We start from the raw sequence: 19,160 nt of genomic DNA, 5'->3' as shown, positions 1-19,160 counted from the left end.
ATAAATTGGGTTAACTACTGGGATAGGACTTGAGAGTACCTGTCTGAGTCCTTTAAACATTACCTCCTCTGACAAGGTGGAGTCTCCATCACCTGCCTGTCTACTTTGAATACCTTGACCACCTTTTATTTTGTCACTAGCCTTCTTACTTGTTTTCCCTCATTTCCTTTATTTTTTCCACAGTAGGAAAAAGCTTTATCATTAAAATATAGGTATGTGAATCCTAGGTAAAAGATGTATAATTCCCAGCTTTTAGATGCTTGGCCTGTGATGTATTCAGTACATAATAACTTCTCTAAAAAATTATCAAGAATCAGCAACATCATTGTCATCTACTATCTCACTCTGCAAGAGGCTTATAATTCCCATGGTTTTGTCTGGCCTTAAGACTGTTTCTGTAGACATATTGAATGCTAGTGGTTTTGAGATGTGTACATATATAATAATTTGAATGTGTTCATTTATCCTTTTGCATATCACTGTGACACCTGGACAACATTGCTCTAGTCTCGTGGAACAAAAAGGCTCCATATCATGTTCTTTTGATTCACCCATAAGCTCAAGTTTCTATCCTTAGCTCGTACAGGAAATATCAACTGGTGTTGTATTCTCTCTACATAGCAAATTATTGTCTTCCTAGCTTTGGTGTGTGTTTGCATTGCCTAATTCTGCTGTTCAGAATACACTGACAGTACCTCCCTGCCTCTAGCTACCAGCCTACCATTAATGATTCACAAGCCTGATGCCAGTAGACAGGGTTTGTTGAGTCGGTTTTTAGCTGCTGCTTCAGCCTCTTTTTGGCCTGTATTGTAGATTAAGCCTGTGTTCTCACTGACCCACAAATGAAAAGAGTTGAACTGGCATTTGCCTTATAGATATTTTGATAATGAGGGGGAGGAGAGGAAGACTATATTGGGAGGGATGCCTCACCCTTCCCTGCTAATCTAATATATGCCCCTTAGATACCCTTAGTGGACTCTGAGCATTCTGTCAATTGGTTTACTCCATATGTCATTTTTTAGAGGTAGCCTTGCATTTCCCTTCCCTGCTCTTTGCTCCTGCTGCCTAAATCCATCTGTTTATCACAGACTGCTCTGATTGGAGAAAGAAGGACAGATGCTGCCCTAAATCTATGGGATTAAACTCCCAGCAGCAAAGCAGATTAGGGTATTACACAGGCGTCTTCAAGGGGGAAGCCCGCTGGGTCCTGAGCCCAGGCTTTTCTGTGGAAAGGATTCTTCAGTATGTAGTACTTTTGTCAGTGGGTACCATCTTAACATTTTCCAACCTCCAAGACTGTGCCTGTGTGTTTGCTTGTGGATTAGTCATATGAATGAGTACCTTGTCCTGGAAGAATTGACCTGCATTGTCCCTCTAAGGAATGGAATTATATGACATAGGTCTGGCTTCTGTCCTAAGACACAGTTGCATGTGAGATATGTATAGTGTTTGTGGCATATTAACTTGTGGTGTTACTAATATTTCCAGAGTTGTAATTAACACCTATTCTGAGCAGCACATAGATACTGTGGCCAGCTGAAATACCTGGCTACACAGATGCAGAGGTAACCCCCCCCCCCATTCCCATCACTGAATATGGCCACACACCCTGCAGTGAACAAGCCCAGAGAGGCACAAGTTATAATCACACTGTTGCTCTCAATTTTCCTGATGTCTCCCAGTACCACATACTGATTCAAGGTGGATATTCTCTTCCTTAACTCCCCCCACCACATTCACAGAACCTTCATCTTACTATAGGATATGCAGGAGGCCAAGTGAACACAGTGGTGGGTTCACAGTTATTTGGGAAATTAGTGTGGCTATCCAGGGTGGCTAATGGGGTGTGAAGTAACAAGTTGCTAAATGTTGATGGTGCATGGTAATGTGCCATTATTTGGCACATTGGATTTAGAAAAAAAATCCTCTGCCCTTCCATTGTAGTCTAATGTTCAGGGCAGGTTACAGCAGCTTAAAAATATCTGCAAAACATAAAAAATATTAAGGGTCGCAATAAGGATCAGCAAATTCTTGGACTAGATGAACCTCGGGTTCCTTCTAACTCTATAATTCTAATCTGATACAGGTGGATAGTGACCTGCATCAGATTATGAGTCCACTTCAGAATTCACAGCCTTGCAGATCACTTTACAAGGTAGTCCAAGGGCTGAAGCACTTCCTCTTAAAGCAATATCTGTTGTTTAGCATTTTAAAAATGGGTAATCCAGCTGCCCACAGCCTGGAGTGACTAGAATGCAATACGCCTTGCTGCCATGCACTTTGAATGCAATATAGCAAGTCCCCCTAGGAGTGATGGGATGAGGTTCTGTCATTGTCGGGGGGGGGGATTATGTAGACAAACTGTGATTAGCTCTAGTGCTTGAATTAAGTTTGACTAAATTGGCTTATATTTGCAAAGGGGAAAAGGCTGATTTAAATATTTTTTTTCTATTGATTTCCTCTTCATATATTTCCTACACAATGGTGCATATTTGACCATTAAATCATGTTAATTTACAACCAAATGGAATTTATATAGTTTATTTCTTAAAACAAAGGATTGCATCTTGCACTTGTCAAAAAAGTAACAAAAAAAGGGGGGGGGAATACCCATGACATCAAAGTATGTCCAGATAATTAGTGGGCAGAGTAGAGCTGGCTATTTTCATTCAAGTGAAAATGAAAAGCTAATGTTTGGTGGATGAGTGTAAATAATGAAATTTGAGAAATTGTCAAATTGATTCTTAGTTTATATAGGAAAGTGTCACTTAACTCAATGTATCGGGTAGAGGCATTGCTATAGTTAAGAGACTAACTGTAGAGCTAATATCCATTTCTTCAGATTAATATCCTAAACTTTCCTGAAAAGAAACTTGGCATTTATCTTTTTAAATAAAATAAAATCTTGATTTAAATGTTTATAATTTTTTAATTGGTTTTTATTTATGCTTCTCAGTCAGGACTGAGCATACACTGCAGCTACTAGATGTGATGAGGAGTGGAATGAAGTGTCCTTCTAGGAGAATACATTGCTGGCTGGCACGCTGAACATGAACGCTCCAAACTGCAATATTTTGTTGCACATCCCACTTATTTCTATGTAGTGCTCAAACAAGTAATGTAATGAAAGGAGCAGCCCTAGCTACTTGGTGGGTGGCATGTGTAGCATTATGCAGCAGTTACCATTCTGTATGAAAAGGCCAGTTGCCCATGAAGAGGGCATAGGCACACCCATATCCCACATGGTGTTGCAGGTGTGCCAAGGTTTTCTTTCTGCCAGTCTTAGTTGTCAGGAGCAATTGTTCTCTTCCCACTGGTGACCAGGCAACTCCTGGATTACAGCACTGGGTAAATACCAAATTAAAAACAGCTTTTAAGAGTGGTGACCTCAAGTTGTGCATTAAGTTGCATTTTGCACAGCAACATAGCTTTAATATACATCAGGGGTGGCCAACTCCAAAGAGACTGTGATCTACTCACAGAGTTAAAAACTGGCAGTGATCTACCCCCTTTCAGGGGGTTCAGGTTGAAGTTGATAAGCTTTTTTTAGGGAGGAGGAAACCCCCGTTTTTTAGGGGTTCAGATCAAAGTTGTTGAGATTTTTTTTAGGAAGGAGAAAGGCCCATTTTTCAGGGGTTCAGGTCAGAGTTAAGCTTTTCTGAGGCAGGAGGAAAGCCCTGTTTAGTCGGGTGTGAAGGGCTAAAATGTTGATCATTTTTTAGGGGAGCCAAAGTTGTTGAGCTTCTTTGGGGGGAGCCAATGATCTCCTAGTGATCTACCGGTAGATCATGATCTGCCTGTTGGATGTGCCTGATATACATGGTCTCTTGAAAATAAATGCATCTTATTTTCATGCACAGTCTGCTTAGTGGGAAATAAGTCCTCGATAAAAATACTTGATGATTTAACTAGAGATGGTATGACAGCATATGCCATAACTTGAAGAGTAAAATAGCAAACTCACTGAATCTTCACTGCACCAAGAAAGTGTTTAGGGTGGGTCAGATTGGGTATTGAATGCTGAACAAGCAGAGTTCTGTTAGTGCAATGGAACTACAATTTCCTTTCATCCCCATATATGCCCCCAATTTAAAAATACAATATTTTAAGGGTGTTCCGTGGGCTGGAGAGGACAAGAGAGGAAGATGTTTTGTATTCCGAACAGAGCTTCAGTGTTGGATACAGCCAATTGGCTGGTACAGAAGCATAATTAAAGTACATTTGACCAGCATCTTAATGTTTTTTTTGAGTAATCCCTAATACAATTGGGTGAGGTTGTGCTGCTAAAAGAAGCATTGTGGTAGGTATATCTTACACACCTTACTTTTCAGGTTATGTCCTATGATTGAGACAAGACGAGGTGAGGGAGTTGCCTGGCTTTCATTCTAAAGATGTCTCAGGTTAGAGCAAATGTAAACCCAGTGTGTCTAGTATATAGTAGGACAGTTGCCAGGACTGACATGCCATATCAACACCTTTCCCGCCCACCCCATGGGAAGCCATGCAATAGAACCAGTGCAGACTGTTCTGTGCAATCCATGTGGTGAACTGCAATATCTTATTCAGAGTAGCGATAGCCTCTAAATCTCATCAATTTACCTTTGCAAACCAAAAATAATAATAAAAAGGTGTGGCAGTTTTTAAAATGGCTATTTACAATTCTAATATCACCTATAATTACATTCTTGCATAATAAAAGAATTAAAGACTCCAATAAAACCTTAGATTTCTAAATTATTCTTGTACCACTATGTGGACTTAGGGATAAGGCTGTTATGTACAGAACCAGTTGCAGTTATCTGCCTGCCTATGTAATTTTTTTAGCCTGCTATACATATTTCTCTCATCCAGGCCCTAATCTAAGCCTTATCAGTTTTATGGTGTTTATTGCAAACCACTTCAAAAACCTTGTTGCCCAAAGCAGTATAAATAATGTTTGTTTGGGGTTTTTTAAGTTGAAAGCTTTAAAAGTTTCAGAGCTTATTTTGACATCAAATTTACAAAACCACATCCTTTTCTTTCACTGGCAGCACCTATCTCCAGGCTCTTGATTTGTATTTACTAACATAGATTAGAATCCTAATTCGTTCGTAACCATGTGTTTAAAAGGATGAAAAAGTGCAGTCTTTCACAAATGTATAAATGAAAATAATATGTTATGGGGCAACTGATCTGAAATGAATTGACTCATTTGTCTTAAGATACAAATGGAGGTGTAATTCCTTTCCCTATTGGGCTGGGAACATTATTGGGTGGTATCCAGTGTTTGCCAAGTAAACCCACTGAAATCAGTAGACCAAAGCAATTTAAGTTCATTGATCTCAATGCATCTACTTTTGATCATCCTTGATCAAACTTTATAGTTTAGTTACATTTACATTCAGATAACTTAAGGCTACTCCTAGCTTTTTTGTCTACCTAATTAAAAATAAATATGAGCTTGCTCTGATACTCTTCTGGCTGTGCTCCATTAAAGTTTTGACTCTAGTGGGCAAATATTTTAGGTTTATCTAACTTAGTTCTAAGCAGACTTTTGTTGCGCCTTCCCTCCTTAACCTGTAGCCTTACTGTAGGTTTTATGTGGGATGTTCTTCTGCATATGGATCTTCTAGTCAAACAAGCTAAACTTGTTTTTCTTTCTTGCTGTGTTCGTTGACAAATTTGGTTACAGCTGATTATAGTGTGTCCAAAATGCCAAACCTCATAGAGCTCATACACATACCCAAGTAGTGTCTGGGAAAGCAAATGTTACTAATGGTACTTTCTTATTTATGTAAACATTTTCAGCAGTATTAACTTAACACTCCATGCTGTGTACATTGAATAGCGAGCAATAACCATTTAAAACTGGTAACTGCTATATATACCATATTTTTCGCCCTATAGGACGCACCAGCCCATAGGACGCACCTAGTTCTTTGGGGGGGAAATCAAGGAAAAAATTTTTATTTCCCCCCCCCCCCAGGTTTGCACAGCCATCCCCAAGCTAGAAGAGGGAGACGGAGTGCTCCGTCTCCCTCTTCTGCCTTCAGGGGCAGCCTCTCTAGCCTCCGAGCTTATGGGGCTGGTGATGGGGAGAAGCAAGCTTGCTCCGCCTCCCCACTATCCCCCGAGCTTGTGGGGCTGGTGGGGGGGGGAGAGAAGCAAGCTTGCTTCCCCCCCCCCCCGCTAGCCTCCAGATCAGGTCGGGGAATAGCGGGGTGACGGCGCTCCGCCTCCCCGCTATCCCCCGAGCTTATGGGGCTGGCGATGGGGAGAAGCAAGCTTGCTTCTCCCCCCCGCCAGCCGATAGCTTCCTGAAGCCTGGAGAGCGAGAGGGGTCAGTGCGCACCGACCCCTCTCGCTCTCCAGGCTTCAGGGAAAGCCTGCATTCGCCCCATAGGACACACACACATTTCCCCTTCATTTTTGGAGGGGAAAAAGTGTGTCCTATAGGGCGAAAAATATGGTATGTACCAATGATGAAAGTTGCTATTTCACAAAAATGTGTTTTATTGTACTTTTCCTAAGCGTTGAAAGTACTTTATGCACATTATCTCCATAATCCTTGCAATAGCTCTGCAAGGTGGTAAATAATGGTATAATATTGCATACTGGTAAATGAAGCTCAGAATATTGACTTGCTTTAAAACCATCTAATGAATTCATAGCTGAGGTAAAATTGGAACCTGGGCCATTCCAACTTGCACTTTGCTAACTGCTTTCTTAAACTTCCCAGCACTTCGAGTGCACAAATTGAGCTCACATAAATGTTAGAGGTACACATTGGCATCTATAGGAACACTGGTAGCATTATATCATTAAGAATTTCAGCTATGTATGTTAATGGGTTCTTCATCACTGGAGTGAGTAGAAACTAAAAATATTTACAGTACTTAGGCCTCAGCAGAGCTGACATTTGCTATAAACGGGAAAATGCCACTTAAATACAACTATTAAAAGCACAGAAGACCAGTACTACACAGAGTTGGGTGATCTCAATGCTACACGATCATGATGGCAGTGGTACATAAGCAGTGGTTCACCTTGAAGAACTTTACACATTTTGGAGTTATCCAAATATTACAGCCAATCAGGTTTGTGCTGGAAAATGTTGTTCAGTGAATAATTTTGAAGAACTTTATCCACATCTTTGGGAACCAAAGTGGGTGGTGTGGGGCCATGTGTTGAAATGCATATTTATATTGTTTTGTTAATTCTTAAGTGATTTGACAGAGTGATGCTTCCACACTGCTAATGGGTTCCTATGCATATTTGGATTAACGCTGGCCATTTGCCATGAAGTGAGCGGAGTATAGGCTTTGTAGGATCCCAAACTACCTACATACTCCTTTAGAGGGGGTGTGATCCTATCCAGAACAGGCAACTGTTCTATCTTTGGGACATGGGACCTCCATCTTCCAAGAATTCAAACTCAACCCTCATCCAGTCCATCACCACATTCAGGTACTGGTCCAGGGCTTGCACAACTACTACTGATTCAGATGTTATAGCAAAATAGAACTGTGTGCCCTCAACTTACAGATGACACTTTACTCCAAAACTCCTGATGAGTTTTCTCTTTCATTTGCTGGTTATCCAGGTTTATTTAGGTGGAATGACCTCAGTGCTTTTACTTAAGGTTGAATAAATTTATAGTTAATCTTAAAATGTTACTAGATCTGTTTTAACTTACTTTTTCTTTGTGTAGGTGCCCAGGGCTGAGCTTGCATATCTCCCCAATCATCCCCATTTACAATGCTGTGGTCTTCCTCTTTGTGCTGGCCAACTTTAGTATGGCCACCTTCATGGATCCAGGCATATTTCCTCGAGGTGAGAACTGAAAATTGCCTGTGAAGCAATTTCCAAGGCACTGATTGATCTGAAAATGTTTTGATTAGGGATGGCTACTTCCACTCTCCAGATCCAGAGCATAAATTATTGTAATCTGGATAGGTAGGAATCTTCCAGCTCAACAGTGTTTATAGTGTGAATTATGCTGGATTCATTATTGGAAGCTATTGCTATATTTGGGAGGAGGGAGGTTCTACAAATTTTGGCTGGTCTTGATAGCTAGCCAAATGTGTTCTTTCCACCAAACCTGGTCTAAGGTGTGTGGGGGGGGGAGAGTATTGATTGTGGTGTCACACTACAAATTTTTGAAGGCCCTAGCTGTGGGGACAAACCTTGTTCTTCTGCCTAGCATCAAGCTGAGTGGGAGTTTATCCATGTCCTGGGATCACTCAGAAGACCCAGGCATCTCACTGCTTTCAGAGCTTCTCCATGACTTATTACAGGACAGTCTAGTATGTAGCAACTCACTGGTAACCGTAGGTGGCAAGGCTCATTCCATGCAGGCAGCTGAGCGAGCTAGTAGAGGAGAGATGGATTTTTCCACTCCTGGTCTGTTTTATGTACTGGCTGAGGAGGAAGCGAAGCCAATCCTTTAGCTCTGCCGAGCCTATGGGAGCATTCTTGACAAAACAGGTTTTTACAAGCCTGCAAAAAATCTGGTGTCCTGGGTTTCCATAGCAGACACCAATTAGGGGACTTCCTCTCCTCCTCTGACCAGGATGGAAATGCAGAATACTAGACTCCTAGACTTTTTTAAAAAAACAGGAACCCTTCAAGCTGTTGTGGGCTTATTTACAAAATGGATCAAGGGTCAGCATAATCCATCCCCTTTTCTCTAAACTTGTGAGAGGGGGTAGGGTGTCTCACCAGAAGCACAAAAACAAAAAGTCAGTGCCAGGGTGAATGGGTTTGTGAAACTGGGGGCAAGGACATGTTGGACATGCTCTGTACTTCATTGGATTTTATAATTTTTTCTTGCTGCTTCAGCTGAAGAAGATGAGGACAAGGAGGATGATTTCCGAGCTCCATTATACAAGACTGTGGAGATAAAGGGTATTCAAGTGCGCATGAAATGGTGTGCAACGTGTCGCTTCTACCGGCCCCCACGCTGCTCTCATTGCAGTGTCTGCGACAACTGTGTGGAGGTGAGAGACTGGGAAGAGAAGGGCTTTGTTGGAGCTACCGGAATTGCTTGTTGGATTGTTGATAATGAACTTGGGACATTCTGTAATCTTTGAGATCCAGTTCAGGAACTGTTTGGGCTGCAAGATTCAGTTTTGTGTGTTATAGGTTGGAATAGACACCTCAGACTTGCATGCTTTCCTTTTTTACCAGTGCCCCAGGGTCCACACTCCGGCACTTGATACAAAATGGTGGTTTGAGAGGGAGGGGGCAGAGTCAATTGCATAATTGTGGGTAAGGTAATCCATAGCAAATACGTTCATCTAGTATTCGTCTTTGTTTATTTTATATTTATTTTTCACCTTCCATAATGAAATTCAAGGTGATGTGTGTACAAGTGTTTTCAACACATATTGAAAGGCAGGAGAGGTGATGAAGCACCATTCAACTATAATTCACAATCTGCTGGTGGACCACAGCCATTCTACTTACCCTTGTTATAGGAGTTGCATCTTCTGTTGTGGAAATGAAAATCTGGGTGGGATTCAGGTTTCCTGGAGTTTCAAGGGGTTCTACAGGTGTTGTATTGTTTTACAGAGGTGATGTCCTTCTAACTCTGTTCTTTATCCTTTCACTGATAGGAATTTGACCATCACTGTCCCTGGGTAAACAACTGTATTGGGCGGCGCAATTATCGCTATTTCTTCCTGTTCCTGCTCTCACTTACAGCACATATCATGGGTGTATTCGGTTTTGGCTTGCTGTTTGTCCTGTGTCAAGTTGAAGAGCTCTCTGGGATCCGTATGGCCGTCACGTATCCTCTTTTTCTAGAGTGCAAAGAATTCCTTAATCAAATTCTGGTGAACAAGTGGGCTGTTCACCTGAGATACTGCCAACTGATGGGTGGTGGGGGGGAAAGGAATCCCCCCCAAAAAGTTGTAGGCTGGTCCTTCATGAATTGCTTCCTTGACTTTGTTGACAGTATGGCTGTGATGTGTGTGGCTGGCTTGTTTTTCATACCTGTTGTAGGCCTTACAGGATTTCATGTGGTCTTGGTAGCCAGAGGTCGTACTACAAATGAGCAGGTAGATATTATTTTACGGTTAGTTTTTGACTTCACTACATGGTATCTCTATTTTCCTGATATGTCTTTTCTCCTTGCAGGTTACAGGCAAATTCCGGGGTGGAGTAAACCCATTCACCAATGGCTGTTGTAACAACGTCAGTCGTGTTCTCTGCAGCTCCCCAGCCCCCAGGTAAATTCTGCCTCACCTAAGAAATTTGTAGAAGCCCTATTCTTTCTTGGAGAGAGAAGAGCTAGATTATCTTGATTGCTAATGGAGACAAGCAGAGAAGCAGAGGAAGATTCTCTGGGATCAGTCATATGAATGGTTCCAACAGTGAGGTGGTGGGATGTGGGAAGTCATTGCTCACAGCCAGATCACACCTTGAAGTACAGTTGTCTAACACAGCAGCTATAAGCTTCTTCCTCTTGTAGATTGAAGTAAAGAAAGGGGTTGCTGGCAACTATCTAAAGATGTGGCAGAAAGATTAATTAATTTTTATACTGTTTTTCCTGGGATCTGTATGTCAAGGTGCGTCTATACCACTGAGTATAATCAGTCTTTGGGAGTGGGTTGTGAGCTTACTTGAACTATCCACAGAACAAAAATATGTGGTATTCCTGCTTGAGGTTATATGCAAGGCTCATTAACAATAGATCATTCTATTATGTTTCCTTGGTACCTCCAATTCCAACAGCTCTAGTGTTCCTCACACATATGTATGTAACGTTAGAGAGAACAGAACTCTGTATGACTTTATATCACTACATGTCTATACTCATGTAAATCATAATCCAGTAACTCTTTGCTGCGCATTTTTTAGTGTTTCTTGTATAAACTATTTCAGCATGCTCTGTGTTTTGCACTCATCACAGCTGCCTGTAAGTGTGAACAGACTACAGGTGTGAAAAAGCTGTTTACTTTTATTACATCAATGAATGTAACTTGTGAAGAAGGAATGCATTACTTACTCCATGATTTGACACTTTTTGTAATGATTCATCTGTTTTGTTCTGGTGACTGTTATCTCTTGGCCTCTAATTTTCTCCAGTTTTCCTAGATAGAAGGTGTATCTTGTTCCCCAATGCCTTATATCCTTGAAGGATGGCTGTGTTCAGTTTTTAATCCTAGGGTCCTATCCAGAGAAACAAAGGGATAAAAAATGCACCTTGGCTTGTTTCTGTTCTCAGCTAGTGAGACCTGTTATACATCAGTTTGTTAAGTATTTTGTTAAAAATAATAATTGTTTTGACAGCACACTTACATCAGGGAAATGTACATTCTCTCAGATATTGTCACATCACTGCTTGACTTTCTTCCTTCACTCTGGCAATATGGCCTGTAATGTAACAGAAACTCAAAGGGTGTAAAGACACTACTTTGAGTGCATTCTGTACAGCAGGGAAGTGCATAAGGTAATGTACAGTGAAGCCACAGGTGATACCAGGACTCGATTTTAGAGAATGAGAGAACTGTGACCTGCAGTATTGCCTTTGCAGTTCTTTGGATACAAATAACTTCATGCCTCCAACATTCCTCAGACTTTCTTGCCAGAGCATGTAAACATCATCATTGGTTCACATGTTTGCAGGAGGCACTGTCTCATCTTTGCTGACTTCCCATGATTCACTAGGTATCTTGGACGGCCAAAGGCAGAGCAGACTGTTACAGTGAAGCCACCATTCCTGCGACCAGAAATATCAGATGGACAGATAGCTGTAAAGATAATGGACAATGGTATCCAGGCTGAGCTAAAGAGAACAAAGGTAAGGAGGAGATGAAGGTGCTACCGAGGCACTGGCTTTCTCCAGACCTTGATGGTGCCACTGCATTCGTGAGTAGGAACCAAATGAGCCTCTTGGACATCCTTCCCCCATGTTATCACAACTTGTACTTAGTTTTCCCTGACAAGTGAAGGTCTGTTTTCCTCCCATGTGACTATTGCTGCATGAGAGTTGTCCCCTTTTATATCCTATATAATTTTTACTTGTCCTTTCCCTTCTCATCCAGCAACTGAGACATGCACAGTCTACAACTACACTTGCAGAAATGCTAGATGGCTGCAGGTCCTTCTAATAACACTTTCAACCTTTTAGAGCTGGGGTCAATGCTCAGGACTTTGGGTCCTGTCTCATTCTTCTGCACTTTGTCTCTGCAGTCCAAAGGAAGCCTTGAGGTGACGGAGAGCCAGTCTGCTGATGCTGAGCCACCGCCACCACCCAAGCCAGACCTCAGCCGCTACACAGGTCTGAGGACGCATTTAACCCTGGCCACCAATGAGGGTAAGAGGAGCATTCCAGAGAGATAAGGGATCCAATCAGCTGTGCACTTCTACAGTGATCTGCCATCAGAGAAGTAGTCTCTGACTGCAGTGCCAAGTAGTGAAGCTGGTCAGTACTACACTGTTTACAAAAGCCAGTGGCAGCACTGTGCTGGTATTCACAGCACTGCTGACCATACAGCCACTTGCTTGCCTCAGTGCTCAGGCAGGTTATTAGAGCAGGTGCTGAGTCGGTAGCTAGGTTATTACCTTTTAGATGTTACGATCATGTAAATCTCCAGCTTTAGCTCTTGTCCACATGTGAAGGCTGCTGTCAGGATTGGGGGATTTATTGACTGTTCCTCCCTCTGTTGACTGTTCCACACTCAGGTGGAAACAGGGGTTACTTGGAAGGACAGGTCTGTGCTTTGTTCTGCTGTCATAGAGCTTATATAGAACAATAACAGAAGGCTAGAGTTATTTCCCAGTTCGTGTAGTTGTGAAACCACCTGCTTTTGCTGTTGCTGTAGTGTTTCCAGGGTGTAGCACCTTGAAAGAAAATGTGATCATGGAGAAATGCTTGGAGCTTTCTTTTCTAGTCAGTGCTACTGTTTCCCATCTAGCAGTGCTCAAAATTGAACACCCCAAGGGTCAAGACTAGCAAGGTGTGCATGTACAGATTGGAAGCTTCTTGTGTGATGTCTTTATTGAGGAAATGTTCCTCTTGCTCCATTTCACCTCCACTCCTGCAATACACCCCTTACCTCCTGACTGATTCCTTGACCTCCATGGTGTGTCCACCTGCCTGAGGCTCTTAACTGGTTCTCACGGATCAGTCACTTGTGATATGTGGAATTTCTGCAAAAGCATTCAAACCAGGATTGCTGGGAACTCCCCAGGAAAAGCTGTAAGTAACTATATTATATTGCTTGTAAGTATGTGTGTGATTCCCATTTATCTCCACAGACAGCAGTTTGCTAAGCAAGGACAGCCCTCCAACTCCAACAATGTACAAGTACCGACCTGGCTATAGCAGCAGCAGTACTTCAGCTGCACTGCCTCACTCCACCAGCGCCAAGGTAATGAAGAACCAAGGGGGTTAAACATGAAGAGTGGGGTTTTCAGGAGACCATGCAGGGTGTGGAGTTGAAAAGGGAATTCTCTTTGAGATTGTGCAGTGGTTTAGTGCCTTAATTTGACAATTTCTCTATAAGAAATTTCTCTAGTGTATTGTACAGCTGCTATTATGTCATAAATGGAGAATTCTAGCATGGTACAATGTTGGGGATCGTGGGGCTGAGAGGGGTCTTTCATTGGCCAGAATAACCATTTCACCAATTTCAGTTCTCTGTCTCTTCCCATGAACTCCAGTTCCTATTTCCGTGCTCCTTATTGCTGTCCAATAGTGTGTGAGTCTCACTACCATTTTCCTATTTCTTGATTGCACTGTTTTGTGGTCAGACCTTACCTGCCCAAATTGGTGTACATCTAATAAGCAGTTTCCTGAGGAGCAGCTGATTTAGTCTTGTCACAGGAAAAACAACAAAAAGTATTGTGGTAAGGGCTGAGAGTCTTACAGTGCAATAGTGTGTTTGTTTATTTCAAAAGCAAGTCCTGTTTGCTAAGTGTGTATATGATTGTAACCTAATTGCAGCATAAGTATTCATGGATTAGAGTTCATCAAATATATGAAGCATTGTCTTCAGTTAGCAATGAAGACAAGTGGTACATACAGCAAAATATTAGTGCCTCCCCCCAGGACTGCCCTTGTTCCAAGTTCAAATCTCGCTAAAAAAAAAAAATATGTGGAGAAGGAAATTTGGTAGCAGTGCATGTGAGTCCTGTCAGTTATTGTATGATATTCTAAATACTTTTTATCATTCCGGTTTTTGTTTTTTTAATGGACAAATCTTTGGACATGGGCTCAAAAACTTTATGGGTATCATGACAGCACGGGGGAGGGAACAAGAGTGATCAGTTAAAATTTTTTTATCAGGTTTTGAGGGTAGTCTTGAGGGAGCACAAAAATCCTTTTGTGGGTTAGATATAAGCCACAGGTTAGCCACCCTGATTTAGTCCCTTCTTGTAAATATGGAAGCTAAGATCCTTTCAGGCTCTGTAAGCATTTCCTTTTCTTTTAATTCACCAATCTATGTATTCCTTCCTACCTAGGGAGTCCCATTAGTATGTAGAAACCATTACCTTATCTTGGATTGGCTCTATTTCGCTTCCAAATTACTGGCACTCAGCCACTTCAGCTTGATGTTAGATGCAATGGTGAATACATGTAAATGGTCCCCTATTAAACTCTTAATGCTTCTTCCATGGCTGGCTAGAATTTGATCAGTGAAGTAATGATTTATTAAATAAGACCCCCCCAAAAAAATGAATTTCTTTTTACATTTGTAAATACCCTTAGTGGAGCTTTGGGTGAAGTAAGTGAGGTTCTTCTACTTTATATAAGGAATGGTCGGTATACCTCAGTGGTAGAATATATGCTTGGAAGCAGAAGATCCCAGGTTCAATCCTTATGTATAAAGCAATCCTGTGAAATAGGTTAGATGAAGGAATGTGACTGAGCCACTGGCACACAGTGAAATTTATAGCTTTGGGGAGGATTTAAACCAAGGTCCAAGTCTAACAGTCTTTTACACCACATTGACTCTTAATAAGTAATAACTTGATTATCTAGTTTACATAATTGTGTTTACAATGTTTTTGAAAAAATGAGGTTTCTGCATCAAGAAACGTGGGAACTTCATTTACATTAAGCAGAGGTCCTTGCTTATGGGACCTTTGAGAAAGCAAACTGCACCCAATAGTTATGAATTAATATCCACAGCCCAGGACGCTTGCTAATGACTATTACATATGTTCCTCTTCCCTCCTTCTCTCCTGCTGCAGCTAAGCCGAGGAGACAGCTTGAAGGAGGCAACCTCCATTGCTGAGGGCAGTCGAAACCCCAGCTACCGTTCTGAGCCAAGTCTGGAGCCAGAGAGTTTTCGGTCTCCTACTTTTGGCAAAAGTTTCCATTTTGATCCACTATCCAGTGGCTCCCGTTCGTCCAGCCTCAAGTCTGCCCAAGGGATGGGCTTTGAATTGGGCCATCTTCAGTCGATCCGCTCCGAGGGCACCACATCCACATCTTACAAGAGCTTGGTGAACCAGACGCGCAATGGGAGCTTGTCCTACGACAGCCTTCTCACACCCTCTGACAGCCCTGACTTTGAGTCAGTGCAGGCAGGCCCAGAGCCAGAGGCCCCCATGGGCTACACATCTCCTTTCCTCTCGGCACGTATTGCCCAGCAGCGGGAGGCTGACCTGCACAGTCGTTTCCCAAGTTCTGGCTCACCCAAGCACCAGCCACCCCGTGACCCTTCACCGGTCCGTTATGACAATCTTTCACGCCACATTGTGGCCTCCATGCAGGAGCGGGAGAAGCTGCTACAGCAGTCACCCACGCCACCACCCCTGGCCAAAGAGGAGGATACAGCACTGGGGGACTCAGGCATCCAGTCCACCCCAGGCTCCAGTAATGCTCCACGTACCAGCTCCTCCTCGGACGATTCAAAACGCTCACCTCTGGGCAAGAACCCACTCACCCGCCCAGTGCCACCTCGCTTTGGCAAGCCAGAACCACCACATGCACTCAGAGTGCGCTCTCTGGGCTCACCAGACCAGCCTGCAGCCCCACACTTGGGCAAATCTGTGTCTTACAGCAGCCAAAAACAGTCCTCGCAGGCCATTGTCCCAGAGACTGAGGAGGTGGCCTTGCAGCCTTTACTGGCACCAAAGTAAGTACAAGTGACACCTGCCTCACGCTTTAAGTGTTCCTTGACTTGGTGGAGGATGAGCCGCATTCAACCCTGTCCTATCTTTGATCTGACCAGAGACCCCAAGATAATTTTTGTTCCTTTCAGCAGCATTTGGAGGGAGTAGCTGGGGGAGATCTACAAATAATGTCTGCACTCGTCTGCCCTTTCCTTCCTTCCTCCTTCCCTCCTTCCCTCCTTCCCTCCTTTCCTTCCTTCCCTCCAGTATGTGAACCAGCCCATTTCCTCCACTATACAATGCAGTGCATATCTCCAGAGTACCACATTCCTTTTTGTGAAGTGTGTGTGGCTTTGAACACCCCTACTTTCCTTGGGTGTGTGTGATGGCCATTGGCTTTCCTAGAAGATACCTGGATCTGTGTGAAAGCTGCTTGGTTTCTACTTCATATATAAAACTTTTATATATGAGTCTGCCTTTCTACCTTACCCAAGTGTGGTCCTTTTCCCTGTCTTGTTGGCATGCATGAAAGAGACACTTGGGTCCACCAGGGAAAGGACAGATTGTAAGAAATCACCTGCTCCTCTCATGATGGTGGAAGCATGAGCCCTTCTGTCAGTTTCCTGAAAAGCTTTCTTCCCACTGCACCTCTTTTTTTTTTCCTTCTAGAGAGTGTTGTATTGGTTACATGTAGCATCTTTTCTTAATAATTCTCTGCGTGTAGTATCCTATCCTCTTCTAGATTAGTGTGTTTACCTGGGTGGTGAAAGTATTTAGAATAAGTTCTCTGTAGATACAAAAAGTGCACTGTTCCTTAAGCAGTGTAAGATGTATCCCAAGCTTTCCTTTCCTTACCGAGTGTGAGGCATCCTCCATTTCCATTGCCATTGAATGAGTGGTCACTTCCTGACATCCTTGTATCCTTCCTTTTCCCCAGAGACGAGATGCAGATGAGACCCTCCTACAGCAAGTCCAATGGACAGCCCAAAAGCCTGAGCTCAACCTCGCCCACCCCTGGTCAGCCACCTCTCAGCAGCCCCACTCGTGGAGGAGTCAAGAAGGTCTCTGGAGTGGGTGGGACTACGTATGAGATCTCTGTATGAGGAGGTGATATCCCCACTGTTGACTCCTCCCTGGCTGATTCCAAAATGCTCTATCCCTGATGAGCAGGAGATTGGGACTTGCTCACCAAATGGTTGCCCCATCAGATGCATGGACCTTTTTTTACAAATACAGTTTTGTGGGGGGTGGGGGGAGAGCTGAAGGGACAGCTACCTTTTTAAACTAAAGTATCTGGGATTGGGAGAGTCCCTAAACACTACAGCAGGATTCTAGCCTTGCTCATCTCCACAGCCTGCACTCTTCCTCTCAACCAACAAAGAGACTGCAATTTGTAGCACACACTGCCCAGAGAGAAGGGGAGGGAGTTGCTCTCAGCACCCTCTGTGAGAGAAGGTACAGGCTGCAGGCTGCCCCACTACCAACAGGACAGTCAGTTGTGGACCTTGTGCAATCGCTCGCCTAGTGCGGTAGGAGTGGATCATTTTTAATTTTTTTTATTGTTAACGGATGCTATTTTTTCCTGTTCTGAGTTACTGGGTGTGTGTATATATAAATATCTATAAATATATAAATATAAATATTAAAATATATATATATATCCATATGGAGCGTGGGGTGGCCCTGGCAGACCCCATTAGCTGGGCCTGAGGAAGCCATGTGTGGAGCATTTTAATTTTTGAGGAGTCCAAAGGGCTGTATCAGATTAATCATTTTGTTTACTTTTGAATGGGTCAGGCAAAATACAAAAACTGCTGTTAAATCACTATCCTTGGACAAGTATTGCTGAGGAAATGCTAATATGTTACCTAATTGGTACCACTGACTTGGTCATCCCAGTGCCTGTGGCCAGGCTTGAGTTTGGCTTGTTCTGCCCCACTCTGGATTCCAGGAAATGAAGGGAATAGACAAAGGCTTCCTAATCCCTGCTCTATCCTTCTGGAAGATTTTCCCCATGAATAAATCCTTCTTTTCTGGGGGGCTTGGGGGCTTTAAGAAGACTATGGGAGTGTTTGGCTTCCCATGTTTTCAGCTCCAAACAGGCTTTGACTTCTCAGTAAAATGACTCCCAGTTAAAGGATGCCATACCCTACAAACCAGGCCAATCAGCATGCACAGGTGCCAGTTGCATACTATTAGGATACAGGAACGTGCTTTGGGTGCTGAGCAGGAGGAGGGTGGCAGTGGCATTGGAGCTGTGTCGCCTATGTGGATATATTACTTGTATTTAGTAAATCCCTCCCCCAGGTGGTTTCCCCTGCTTTTTTACATTGCTTTTATGATTTGTTCCATATTGATTTATTGTGGTATCATGGTTCTTTATTCACAAACTGGGCAAGAGAAAGAAGAGGGAAAACAAACAAACCAAAAAGCAATATTTTTCCATATGCCAAAAATCTTTTAATCCCTAAAAGCCCATGAGTAAAAATCAGAGCAACCCAGGAATCCAACAATCTCCAGTCGCTACTGACTCTTTCTCTATGGCAATATCTTTACTGTGGCCTGCAATGGGCCACACTTTTATTTTTATTATGACTAGCCATTTTAAAATGAGGAATAAAAAATTATATAATGAGCCACTCCCTCCATGCTTGTGTAGTTTTGTTTTGTTTTGTTAACCTGGGGAGGAGAGAGGTCCTGGTGGTTGTCCTTCAGTATTGCTTGCCGTGCCACCCAAAATGGTTCCATAGGAAGGACATTACTAGCTTCTGATCCTTGGTAATTCGAACTGCAGCCATTGTGCTGATTCCCAGAGCTGGTGCAAAAGGTTTCCCAAGAAGGTAAGTAAGGAATGCTCATTCAGTCGTCTACATTCCAAACCTCGTTACAGAGGAGGCTTACAATGGAGGACTGGTTCAGAAAGTAGTTGCATCTAGAGTGAACATCTTCAGGCAGTGGAAAAGAAGCAACTGTCATTTATTACACATCTCCTGTACGAAACAAAGGCCATCCTTCACCAACTGCATTATGCTTTGGAACCCAAACCATAAGCATAGCTCACATGCCCCACACAAGGTTATTGCAGAGCAAATACATCCCAGCAAATTCAA

The 19,160-nt window shown here is 42.9% G+C and overlaps 1 protein-coding gene across 1 annotated transcript in view; it reads left to right on the top strand.

Annotated features, from left to right (window-relative positions):
- ZDHHC5 (zDHHC palmitoyltransferase 5) overlaps positions 1 to 18,685 on the top strand; it is a 42,690-nt gene extending 24,005 nt beyond the window's left edge. The window contains exons 3-12 of the mRNA XM_081203781.1: positions 7,691 to 7,812; positions 8,821 to 8,978; positions 9,597 to 9,769; positions 9,938 to 10,040; positions 10,120 to 10,211; positions 11,653 to 11,785; positions 12,178 to 12,301; positions 13,246 to 13,358; positions 15,184 to 16,073; positions 16,988 to 18,685. Of these exons, the coding sequence (XP_081059907.1) occupies positions 7,691 to 7,812; positions 8,821 to 8,978; positions 9,597 to 9,769; positions 9,938 to 10,040; positions 10,120 to 10,211; positions 11,653 to 11,785; positions 12,178 to 12,301; positions 13,246 to 13,358; positions 15,184 to 16,073; positions 16,988 to 17,153 (2,074 nt within the window). The 3' untranslated portion in view covers positions 17,154 to 18,685. The remainder of the gene's footprint in view (positions 1 to 7,690; positions 7,813 to 8,820; positions 8,979 to 9,596; positions 9,770 to 9,937; positions 10,041 to 10,119; positions 10,212 to 11,652; positions 11,786 to 12,177; positions 12,302 to 13,245; positions 13,359 to 15,183; positions 16,074 to 16,987) is intronic.
- The last annotated feature ends 475 nt before the right edge of the window (positions 18,686 to 19,160 follow it).

This window comes from Podarcis bocagei (assembly GCF_964188305.1).
Source record: "Podarcis bocagei genome assembly, chromosome: 1".
NCBI classification, from domain to species: domain Eukaryota; kingdom Metazoa; phylum Chordata; class Lepidosauria; order Squamata; family Lacertidae; genus Podarcis; species Podarcis bocagei.
Note: the sequence above shows the minus strand (reverse complement) of the source record. Positions and strands in the feature narration are given on the sequence as shown.